This window comes from Anolis sagrei, chromosome 7 (genome assembly GCF_037176765.1).
Source record: "Anolis sagrei isolate rAnoSag1 chromosome 7, rAnoSag1.mat, whole genome shotgun sequence".
Classification (NCBI taxonomy): Eukaryota; Metazoa; Chordata; class Lepidosauria; order Squamata; family Dactyloidae; genus Anolis; species Anolis sagrei.
This window is the reverse complement of record NC_090027.1, coordinates 24980565-24992688: the sequence shown is the minus strand read 5'-3', so window position 1 is coordinate 24992688 and position 12124 is coordinate 24980565. Positions and strand designations below refer to the sequence as shown.

Genomic DNA, 12124 nt, shown 5'->3' with positions numbered 1-12124 from the left:
GTTTTAATCTGCTTCTGTAAACCGCTCCGAGCCAAATTGGGAGTAGCGGTATACAAATCAAATAAATAAATAAATAAATAAAGGATGATTAAAATATCTAATCATCTGGCCGTCCCCTGGGCAACATCCTTGCAGACGGCCAATTCTCTCACACCAGAAGCAACTTGCAGTTTCTCAAGTCGCTCCTGACACGACAAAAAAAATTATATATCTTTCTTTCTTTTAAAACTTTTTGTATTGATAAATCAAACCATACAATTCACTGTTCTGGACACAAGGTGGCAGGAAAGGTATAACAAATGCATACACAATGACTCCACTAAGGCTGAAAAATCTACTAGTTTAAAGACCACTATGAAGTTATTGCATGAATTACTATCAAGTTTTTACTGGGACCAATAGTTAAGGCTATTGTTCTTTCTTTCAAATTATTATAAGGAAACTGTCACCTTTTATCATTAACAAACAATTATCTAAGATTTGTTGATATTTTAAAATACATTTTCTTATTTTTCTATAAGGCTTTGCTTTCATGGATGCTTTCCAGAATGGCTTCCAAACACTGCAACATTCAAAACATGCCATCTGGAGCATTTCAAGCCACCACATGAAAATGAACAATCACAGCCCAACAATCTGCAAATGTCTTCCTGCATTCCCAGCTATACTGCATCTCTTTTCCAAAGTCGAATCCAATCTAAATATTCCATATCCAGAAAAACGGGATAAAACTAAATTATTATTATTATTATTATTATTATTATTATTAATTCTGAGCGAGGCTGGTGTGTCCTCCCCTGTGCTCTGACCACTCACCTCCTCCCCGGTCCCTTGCATGATATCCTGCGGGATGGCATAGATCTTGTTGTGCATCTCCACACTCCGCCGGATCCCACTGCGGATCCTCACCAGCAGCACCCGGAAGTTGGTGCCCCCGAGGTCCAGGGCCAGGAAATCCCCCTTTTCTGAAACAAAAGACAAAGGCACTGCTGTTACCATGTGAAGGACTTTGGTGGCACCTTCCTACATAATGGCAGAAAGAAGGAGGTTGGACTGGATGACCCTTGGGGTCCCTTCTGACTCTAAGATTCCACAGCTGTGTTTCCCCATGAGCCTGCTGATTTTTTTTGTTGGAAACCGGCCTGAGTGCCCTTGGGGAGATAGGGCAAGTTATAAATAACGATGATGATGATGAGAAAAAGGCTTGGAGAAGGGAAGAAGCCGGTGCAGGGGAGGAGGAAGAGGCACAGGGCTGCGGAGGAGGAGAAGGCCACGCTCCTGCCATAGCAGGAAAAGACCCCCCCACCCCCGCAGTGACCATCCACTCCAACCTTGCCAACTCTGGCAGTCATTGTGGGGAGGAGGAAAAGGCCACACTCTCACCATTGCAACGTGCCTCTGCCCCCAGGATGACCACTCCAGTAGCCAGTGGAGTAACAGCTAGCCGGCTGTTTCTCTGCGTGGAGGAGGGGGCATGGCTGAGGGTATCTTTCTGTGGACATGCACAATTTCTCCCTATAGGAATTTTTAGCGTAGAAGTCCTTTCTACTTTTTTTTCAGGGATTTTTTGAGTGAAGGACATAGATTGCTTTGGTTGGTGTCTTGTGTCCAAATTTGGTGTCAATTTGCCCAGTGGTTTTTTACTTCTGTTAATCCCAAAAATGAACATTACATTTTTATTGATATAGATATAGATAGATTATGATTTATATCATCCAAGGTGTTTTGGAGCTCTGGGCTTTAGAAGATATATATTTGGGAAATGTTAGTCCCCCCCACCCCTTTGTGGGGTTCCCTTTGTTGGCTGTTGCCCTTTCCAGGAGACATCCCCTCCCTTTCTGTCCCAGTGGGAATGGGATTTTGAGAAACATGGCTTGTTATGGAATAAAGCTTCAGTGGAGCCCCCTTTTCCACTTGATAATAACTTCCAGGAGTGGATTTCCCTTCGTAAGGGTAGAATCCACTCACTTCCTGTTGTCTCAGTCCCTATGTTCTCAACTAGGAATTGTTTATAAGTCTGACGTTTGTTTGTAACTGAGGGACGGCCTGTACTAAAATGGCTTGGAGGATGTCAAAAATTCCTAGAGTAGGCCTGGGCAAACTTGGGGTGTTTTGGAGTTCAACAGCCAATAGGTTGTTAGGAATTGTGGGAGTTGAAGTCCAAAACACCTGGTGGGCTGAAGATAGAGAGCAGATAGTGAAACCATGGCTTGGTGGGCAGAGGGGTCTCTATGGATACCAAACCACAGTCAGATGGTGGTGCTACTCACCAGTGCCGTCCGGAGTAGAGCAGACATATGAGGGCAGCATCTTGACAGTTGCTTCGGAGTGGCTCTCCAGGGCCAAGCCGCGCTCCATCTCCTGCCGCATGCGCCGTTTGACCTCCATCAGCTGCTCGTGGCTCAAGCACAGTGGGTCCAGGATCTCCTGCCGGATTTTTCGTTGGGCTGCCAGCCGGTAGGCCACTGCCGTCACCATGGCTGCCCCCTTCCCACTCCCGTCCTCCGAGCGGATGAAGCGCACCTCACAGTCTGGAAGCAGGCGCCGCACCACCTTCTGCAGCCGGCGAGCAAAGCTAGAACGGGGTGAGAGTTGTCAGGGTGGGGGCACCAAGGGAAGGGAGTGACCCCACCCAAAGGATGACCCATGGACCATTGAGAGGGGACCCTAGGGGCTGACACTCAAAAGAGGACTGCCAAAGACTAACCATGGATTCACGAGAGTGGACCTCCCCCAAGGCTGACCCCAGTCCCTCTAGAACAGATCCCTAACCCTAACTCATCCCTTTGAAATGGGGTCAGCCCATGAACTCTATCTCTAGAGAGAAGAAACTTCCAAGGCTGGCACAAGTGCCCTCAAAAAGGAACCCCTAGAAGCTGAGAAAGGACCCTGACCGTAGACCCCTCAAAAGGCTACTCTTGATAGGGACCCCCAAAGGCTGAGAGGCTGTCCTTGAGAGGGAACACCCTAACACTGACCCATGGAGTTTTGCGATAAGGCTCCCGAAGGCTCAGAAAAGACATTAGAAGCTGATCCCAGAGACCTCATGAGAGGACCTCTCAAGGCTGTCACTCAACAGAGGACCTTCAAAAGCTGACCATGGACTCATGGAAGAGACAGGACTCCCTAAAGGCCAACCTCGGCTCCTCTTGAACATGTCCCTAACTCATCCCCTCAAAAGGGATCCCAGAGGCTGACCATGAACTCTCTCTCTTGAGAGATGAATCTCCAAAGACTGACTATGGACCCCTTGTGGCTGAACCAAGGACCCTTGAAAGGGGACCCCTAGTGGCTGAGAGATGACCCTAAAGGCTGATCATAGACCCCTCAAGAGGCTGGCACTCAATAGAGGACTGCCAAAGGCTGACCCCTGGGCCCTCGAGAGGGGACACCCAAGCATTGACCCATGGACCCTTGAGAGGGGACCCCCAGAGGCTGAGAGAAAACCCTAGAGGTTGATCCTAGATCCCTCAAGAGGGGGACCTCAAAAGACCTCGGTGACATCTTTATGCAGATGGCACCCAACTCTATTACTCTTTTCCACCAAAATCCAAGGAAACCCCCGGGATGCTGGACCAGTGTCTGGCAGCTGTGATGGACTGGATGAGGGCTAACAAGCTGAAGCTTATTCCTGACTAGACAGAGGTCCTCCTGGTCAGTCATGAGGTCAGTCAGGGTATAGGGTGGCCACTTGTGCTCAATGGGATTACACTCTCCCTGAGGACACAGGTCCACAGTCTGGGGGTCCTCCTGGACTCAACGCTGATGCTTGATGTCCAGGTGTCGGCACTGGCTGGGAGGCCCTTTGTACAGTTAAAACTTGTGCTATAAAGCCCTATACGCTTCAGGTCCAGCCTATCTTCAAGACCATATCTCGAAGCTTTCAGATCTACTGGGGAGGCCCTCCTCTTGGTTCCACCTCTGCCTCAAACGCAGTTGGTGGGGACCAAAGAGAGGGTTTCCTCGGTGGTGGCCCCCCATCTTTGGAATGCCCTCCCAAGGGAGATCAGGCTAGCACCCACTCTGTCCACCTTCCACAGGGATCTCAAAACCTGGATGTTTCAGTGTGTGCTTGATCATGATTTTCCATGATCCCAGACCTTTGAGGTGGGATCCTTCCAAAGACTGGTCCCCAAGCCCTGGAGAGGCGTCCCCAAAGGCTCACCCAGGGGCCCCCTCCCAGACCTCTTTCATTCCGCTTACTGGGGGTGCTTCTTGTAGACAGTGCCGTCCACCCCCACGGTGGTCCGCAGCCGGTCTAGCCCTTTGTTCTCCTTGATGCGGCGCAGGACAGCACAGAGGGCGGCCCCGCAGAGGTTGGCGGAGCGCATGGAGATCACCTGGCAGATGCGCTGCGTGGCCAAACAGTCCTCTGGGGTGGGGTCCAGGCCCAGCTGGGTCAGGATCTCACGGGCCTTGGACAAGCCCTCCTTCTCCCTGCGGGGCCGGAAAGAAAGTGGGGGTCAAGCAAGAGTGGGGAGAAGAAGACAGTTCCCTCCCTTCTCCCTCCCCTTCCTTCCTTCCCTCCTTCCTTTCACCCCTTCCTATTTCTTCCGTCTCTTCCTCCCTTTCTTTTATCCCTTCCCTCCTCTTCCTTCCCTTTTTCCTTCTCTTCCTTCCTTTCCTTGCCTCATCTTTCATCTCTTCTCTTTCTTGCCTTCTTTTCCTTTCCTTCCTTCCTTTTACGTTGTCTTGTTCCCTTTCCTTCCTGCCATCCTTCCCCTTCTTCCTTCTGTCCCCTCCCTTCTCTTCATTTCTTTCCTTCCTTCCATTTCTTCCCTCCCTTCCTCCTCTCATCTTCTTTTCATGCCTTTCTTTCTCTTCCTTCCCTCCTTCCTAATCTTCTATTCCCTCCTCTTCTTTTTATCCCTTCCCTTCATTTCCTTTCCTTTTTTCTCCCCTTCTTCCTTTTGTCCCTTCTCTTTTCTTCCCTTCTTTGATAGCTTCCATCAGGTTTTACAATGTATTGTAATGTAATATAGCTGAGTCATGAACTGCTAATAGGCTTCCATTGGAAATGCTGAGTCATGCATTAACTGTATATAGGGAATCATTTGGGGAATGTGTTCTGGCCTGGTCCAGGTGATTGTGAATGATGTAATCCTAGGCCTGAGTTAAGTTAATGAGTTGGGAGCCATCAGAGATTGCTATGTGTAATTGTATAGAATTGTATATAAGGAAGTCATGTAGAGTGTATTCTCTCTCCTTGTGCTGTGTGCTGTTTGTCAAAGGCTCTATGTAATTAATTAAAAGAACCTGTCTGCTAAGACAAGATATAACCGTGTGCTGTGGTAAGTTTGCAGTGTCATCTAGATTGGAGGGGAAAACAATAGTAAAACTGACAATGGCTGGGCATGTGCTCAAGTGCCTGTAAAAGATTCCAGAGTGACTGCAGTTTGTGGGAGCCGTTGACTGAAAATACTGTGCAGGAAGAAGCTACTGGAAAGCGCTGAAGTTGTGCAACTGATCTGCTGCTGAATTGCGAAATTAATCTCAACATTCCCTTCCTTCTGTCCTCCCCTTCCGTGTTTCCATTCCTCCCCTTCTTCCTCTTGTCCCTTTTCTTCTTTTCTCTTCCTTTCTTTCTCTCCTCTCCTCTCCTCCCCTTCCCTTTCTCCTTTCTAGTGCTCTTACCTCACTCCAAGATTCCAACAGAGATGAGCCATGCCACTTCAAGTGGTGTCAAACTGCTTTCATTCTACAGTGCAGTCACACCCAATGTTCTCCCCTACCATGCAGACGAAAATAATCCTAAACAACAGCCTTCACAGGCGCCTTGGATGCAATGAGGCCTTTGCACTCACATGGGGGGCCTCCAGACCGACCAGCGCCATGCCCCCTCGTTCGCCTCTTCCTTAGGCGCAGCCACTCACTTTTCAATAGCAGAGACGAATCTGGTCTCGAAGTGGCCCCTGGTCAGCAGGTCCGGGGTGAGCCTCCCGTCGAAGACCAGCTCCTCTTTGGCCATCTTGACCAGGATGATCCGCACCAGCTCCCCCATGTACATGCCGCTGATCATCTTCTCAAACCTGCAGGGAAAGGAGGTCAGGTGGGGTTTCATGGCATGTGGCTGCCTCCCTTCTCTGGAAGTTTTTAAGCACAGGCTGGAGGGGGGACTTTGACTGATTTTCCTGCATGGCAGATTGGGGTTGAACTAGGTGGCCCTTGGGGTCCCTCCCAACCATAGGCCATTTAAATATATTAGCCATCATGCCCATATGTGTCCCTGCATGACAATGGCTCAGACTAGATAGGTCTCCTTCCTTGGGACCCAGAGGCTGGATGGCCGTCTGTCGGGAGGAGTTGGATGGTGCCTTTCTGCATGACAAAAAGAAGGGGGCTAAACTGGGTGGCTCTTGGGATCCCTGATAACGCTAGTATTCTATTCTATTCTATACCATATATCTATCTCAATCATATCTATCTATCATCTCTCTGTCAATCATATCTATGGCTGGGGATCCCTTCTAATCTATGATATATATACTAGGTAAAGGTAAAGGTTTCCCCTGACATTAAGTCCAGTCGTGTCCGACTCTGGGGGTTGGTGCTCATTTCCATTTCTAAGCCGAAGAGCCACTGTTGTTCATAGACACCTCCAAGGTCATGTGGCCAGCAGGACTGCATGGAGCGCTGTTATATACACTCTCCCACTCTCTCTCTATCTCTCTCTCTCTACACACACACACACACACACATATAAATAATTGTAGAATCATAGTATGTGTGTGTGTATGTGTATATATATTCTAGCCATCCCCTGCCACACATTGCTGTGGCCCAATCTCTGAATATGTGTTTTGTGTGTGCATATATGTGTTTGCGTATATTTATGTGGTTTTGCACATCCGTTTTAGTGTAATCTTTGTTTTTTGGCTTTTAAAGTCTCTTCTGCTGTGTTTTTTTCAGTGGCACTTGTTGTGTCCAAATTTGTATTGTGTCCAAATTTGGTGTCAATTTGTCCAGTGGTTTTTGAGTTATGTTAAGCCCACAAACGAACATTACATATACACACACACACACACATACACACACTATGATTCTACAATAATTAGCCACCCCAATGTCTATCTGTCTATCTATCTATCTATCTATCTATCTATCTATCTATCTATCATATCTCTGTCAAACATATCTAGCTGTCAATCCCTGCTAACTCTATGATATACATCGATCTCAATCATATCTATCTATCTATCATCTCTCTCTCTCTCTCTCAATCATATCTATCAGTGACTAGATGGGCATCTGTCAGGAGGGATTGGATGTTGTCCAACTGCCTGGCAGAAAGAAGGGGCTGGACTGGATGGCCCTTGGGGTCTCTTTCAACTTGACAGTACATTCCATCCATCTAGAGTACGGTTGGACTGGATGGCCTTTGGGGTCCCCTCCAACTCTAGGATGCTAGCCCTGTGCCCCCTCAAGCCTGCCAAGCCTTCAGGGGCTGAGGGAGGAGTATTGCTCACAGTTGTCTTCCCGGGTTGAGGGATCCCATGTCGATCTCCCGGTCAAACTCGGTCCGGATGTCATCGAGCGCCCCATCATCCCCGAAGGCACCCCACTCCATGTTGATGCACATGCGCCCCTCATCACCTTCCACCAAGTCGATGTGGCGCATGTCTTCCATGTAGCAAGCATTGGAACCAGTGCCTGGAAGGTGGGAAGGAGGGAGAGAAAAAGAAGGGAGAGAAGGAAAGATCAGGAGGCAATCCTCCCATTTGGGGTCTCTCTCTGCGTGGTTTTATATATCTGTTTATATATCTGAGTGGGTTTATGTATATATTTGGGGCCTCTCCAGTGCAGTCTGCCAAGGCTCCATGCAAATGAATGGGAGCTGTCGTCTTGCAAGGCCTTGCCAAACTACAGCTCCCACAATAACAACAACAACAACAAATATTTATTGATAAGGTGGTCTGAGTCCCTCTACTGAGTTTGAGAAGATCGGGATATAAAAGTTTTAAATAAATTTTAAATAAATAAATATGCCTTTATTGATATTTGGCCCAGCCATAGGTTTTTAAGTGTTGACGTACTTTTATTAATGTTTACAGCTTTTTTTTGTTTATGAGTTTCATTTTATTGTTTTGTATTGCTGTTGTTGTTGTTTTTGCTGATGTATTGTGGGCTCGGCCTCATGTAAGCCACACCGAGTCCCTTGGGGAGATGGTAGCGGGGTACAAATAAAGTATTATTATTATTATACTCTGCTTTATCTTTCCCAAAGGAGACTCATAGTGGCTTAACAAAAAAGCATTAGCATACATTTTTAATTATTATTATTATTAGTCTATACCAGTGATTCTCAACCTGGGGGTCGGGACCCCTGGGTGGGTCGCGAGGGGGTGTCAAAGGGGTCTCCAAAGACCATCAGAAATCACAGTATTTTCTGCTGGTCATGAGGGTTCTGTGTGGGAAATTTGGTCCAATTCTATCGTTGGTGTCCGAATGCTCTTTGATTGTAGGTGAACTATAAATCCCAGCAACTACAACTCCAAGTGTCAAGGTCTATTTCTCCCAAACTCTACCAGTGTTCACATTTGGGCATACTGAGTACTTGTGCCAAGTTTGGTTCAGATCCATCATTGTTGCTCTCTGGATGTAGGGTTCAACTCCAAAACTGAAGGTCAATACCCACCAAACCCTTCCAGTATTTTCAGTGGGTCATAGCAGTTCTGTGTGCCAAATTTGATTCCATTCCATTGCCGGTGGAGTTTAGAATGCGCTTTGATTGTAGATGAACTATAAATCCCAGCAACTACAACTTCCAAATGACAAAATCCCCCCAACCCCACCAGTATTCAAATTGGGGCATATTGGGTATTTGTGCCAAATTTGGCTCAATGAAGGAAAATACATCCTGCATATCAGATATTTACATTACGATTCATAACAGTAGCAAAATTATAGTTATGAAGTAGCAACACAAATAATGTTGTGGTGAGGGTCAGCACAATATGAGGAACTGTGTTAAGGGGTCATGGCATTAGGAAGGTTGAAAACCACTGGTCTATAGTATAATAATAGTGTATGTGTGTATATATATATATGTGTGTGTGTGTGTGTGTGTGTGTATATATACACACACACACACACCCCAGTCATCTTTAATATAACACTGTTTTACTGTATTATACAAGTATTTTGATTTTTAATTTAAAATCTTTTTTTCAATTCGTTTTTTGCCTGTTGCTTGAGAGTTCTGGGTAATTGAGAGCCTAGGACTCACTGGAGCCAACAGTTCAAATCACAAGAAAGAGGATTACAGTGAACATGAGGAAGAACTTCCTGACCTTAACAAGAGCTGTTCAATGATGGAACTCACTGCCCCAGAGTGTGGTGGAGGCTCCTTCCTTGGAGGTTTTCAAACAAAGGCTGTGTGATCATATTTCGCAGGGGAGTGATGGCTTTGATTGTGCTTTTCATGCCTGGCAGAAGGGGGCTTGGACTGGATGGCCTTTAAAGGTCCCTTCCAAATGTAGGATTCTATTATTCTATGTTGTTGTTTTGTCTTTCTCCTGATACAGGGACTCAAGGGAGGTTCTTACCAACAATGAGCCCCACTTCGCAGTTGTGGTCGTCATATCCACAGGTCATCATCGTCCCAACAGTATCATTCACCACGGCAACGATATCGATATCAAAGTCCTATCAAAAGGAACAAAACCTCTTTACCAAGGAGACACTAAAAACTTATCAATCATGGGTTGGGGTCACACTCTCTCAGCCCCAGTGCAAGGCAAAGCCACTTTGAGTCTCCTTGCGGAGAGAAAAAGGAGAGTATAAATAAACACAATAACTATGATAATAATAATAATAATAATAATAATAATAATACAATGTAATACTAATAATAGATACATAGCTGCTTTGAGTCTCCTTGTGGAGAGAAAAGTGGGGTGTAAAATAATAATAATAATTTGGGGGGGGGGAAGTAAGGGAAAGGCCTCTCGACTCACCCCACGCTTCCTGATGGCTTTCCGCAGGAGGGAGACCACGTCCCGGCCTTCCACACCACTAGACTTGAACCCTTTGGTCCAGTTCACAAGGATGCTCTGCAGAGAAGGAGGACAGTGCTTCAGCAAAGGCTCGCCTCGCAAATTTGGATTTGCGATATGGATTCTCTCGGCTCGGCTTGGTTTTACTGGCACGTTAATCTATTAATTTATTGTTAAATTTTACGGATGATGTTGTATAATGTTTTAAAATCATTTTATTGTGAATTATAATTTTTATGGTATTTATGCTGTTAGCATACTGATGCCCATATGAGGGATATAAATATATGAAATAAATAAATAATAAATTTGCAGCAGAGACCTTTTTGCATGTCCAAGCATTTAGAGGGCTTTCTTTGTTTGCAAAAGGTGGCATGCACCAAGGATATCAGGTCTGCTTACTTCCTTGGTGATAAATGGATGCAGCTGAGGATTTACAGCACAGCCCTGGTTGCAAATCCAGTCATTTACAGGACTTTTATTTAGTTGCTAAAAGTGGTACAAGTCAAGGCCACATGGCAAGATCTATCCATGGTCAATGGCTGCAGCCACTGCTTTGCAGGAAGAGACTTGGAGTGCATCAACACTGTAGAACGAGGGCAGCCATAAGGCAAGATATCTTGGTGATGAATGCAGCTGGTGATTTGCAACAGAGACTGTTAGTTCATTTGTTCATTTGTTCACATTTAGGTTTTGTATTAATTTGTTTATTAATTTGTGTATTAATTTTTGTACCAGCTGCGCCCGTACCTTGGGAAGTCTGACTTGGCCACGGTGGTCCACTCTCTGGTTACATCCCGTTTAGATTACTGCAACGCTCTCTACGTAGGGTTGCCTCTGAAGACTGCCCGGAAGCTCCAACTAGTCCAACGAACGGATTACTAACAGGAGCGGGGTACAGGGAGCATACTACTCCTCTGTTGCGCCAGCTCCACTGGCTGCCAATTAGCTTCCGAGCACAATTCAAAGTGCTGGTGTTAACCTATAAATCCCTAAACGGCTCCGGCCCAGTTTACCTGTCCGAACGGATTCTCCCCTATGAACCATCAAGATTGTTAAGATCGTCTGGAGGGGCCCTGCTCTCGGTCCCACCATCCTTGCAAGCGCCTCTGGTGGGGACGAGGGACAGGGCCTTCTCAGTGGTGGCCCCTCGGCTCTGGAACTCTCTCCCACTGAAAATTAGAACTGCCCTTTCTCTCCTGACCTTTAGAAAACAGGTGAAAACCTGGCTCTGGAAACTGGCATTTGACGAGTGAGTCAATAACTCGCGACTACACGGACGGATGGTGATGAACTACGATTTTATTGTGGTGACTTGGCCAATGTAATTATATGACTGTATTTTAGTATTTAAACATTTTAGTGTATTATGTGATGTGATGTTTTTAAACGATTGTTTGTGATACTGTTGTTGTGAACCGGCCTGAGTCCGTCTACGGAGGTGAGAAGACCGGTATATAAAAGTTCTAAATAATAATAATTTTAAAAAAAGTATTTTTTAAAACAAGAAGGAAATAATATCCAACATTTGGAGAGCCTTCTGTGCCCTTTCCAACCCCAACCCCGAAGTGAAGGAAGAAGCCCGCCAACCTCGTCCAATTTGGTCTGGTAGCAAGGAAAAGAGAAGGTGAAGCCCAGCGGGAGCTTCTTCTCCTTGATCTCCAGCTGCTCCATGAAGCTCGCCAGACATTCCGCAATGTGGTCAAAGAGCTGGAGGAAACAAAGCGATTGTGAGCAGGAACATTAGAAAAAAGAATAATAGAACATTTCCAAATCCCTGACCAACAAAATGCTCCAAAACGCAGAGGCTGAAAGGCAGAACTGACTGGAGGCAATCCTTTGAAGCGGAAGTATAAGAAAGATAGGGATCACTTTTTGGTGGGAAGAAGACATTTGGGTTGAAATCTATTGTTCAATGTAGCTAGATAATAATAGTAATAATATTTATTTATTTATCGTATATTGATCAACAAAGACTAGCTGTGAGTATTATATTATTTTTGTTTCATAGATATTATATTTCTCTATGTATGGTTTATAATTCATGTCACAATGCAATACTACCTTTAGTCACTATGTATGTCCCCTTAGGATCCACCCCTCCAGATGACTGTTGGTGAATTTCTCAC

General features: G+C 45.9%; 1 protein-coding gene across 2 annotated transcripts in view; it reads right to left on the bottom strand.

The window, feature by feature from the left end:
* Positions 1-12124, bottom strand: part of LOC132782339 (hexokinase-2) — a 68124-nt gene that overhangs the window by 17142 nt on the left and 38858 nt on the right. For both annotated transcript variants that reach the window (XM_060787037.2, XM_060787038.2), the window contains exons 4-11: positions 11586-11705; positions 9957-10052; positions 9546-9645; positions 7467-7650; positions 5874-6029; positions 4204-4437; positions 2271-2575; positions 817-965 (exon numbers count right to left, since the gene is read on the bottom strand). In XM_060787037.2, the coding sequence (XP_060643020.2) occupies positions 817-965; positions 2271-2575; positions 4204-4437; positions 5874-6029; positions 7467-7650; positions 9546-9645; positions 9957-10052; positions 11586-11705 (1344 nt within the window). The remainder of the gene's footprint in view (positions 1-816; positions 966-2270; positions 2576-4203; positions 4438-5873; positions 6030-7466; positions 7651-9545; positions 9646-9956; positions 10053-11585; positions 11706-12124) is intronic.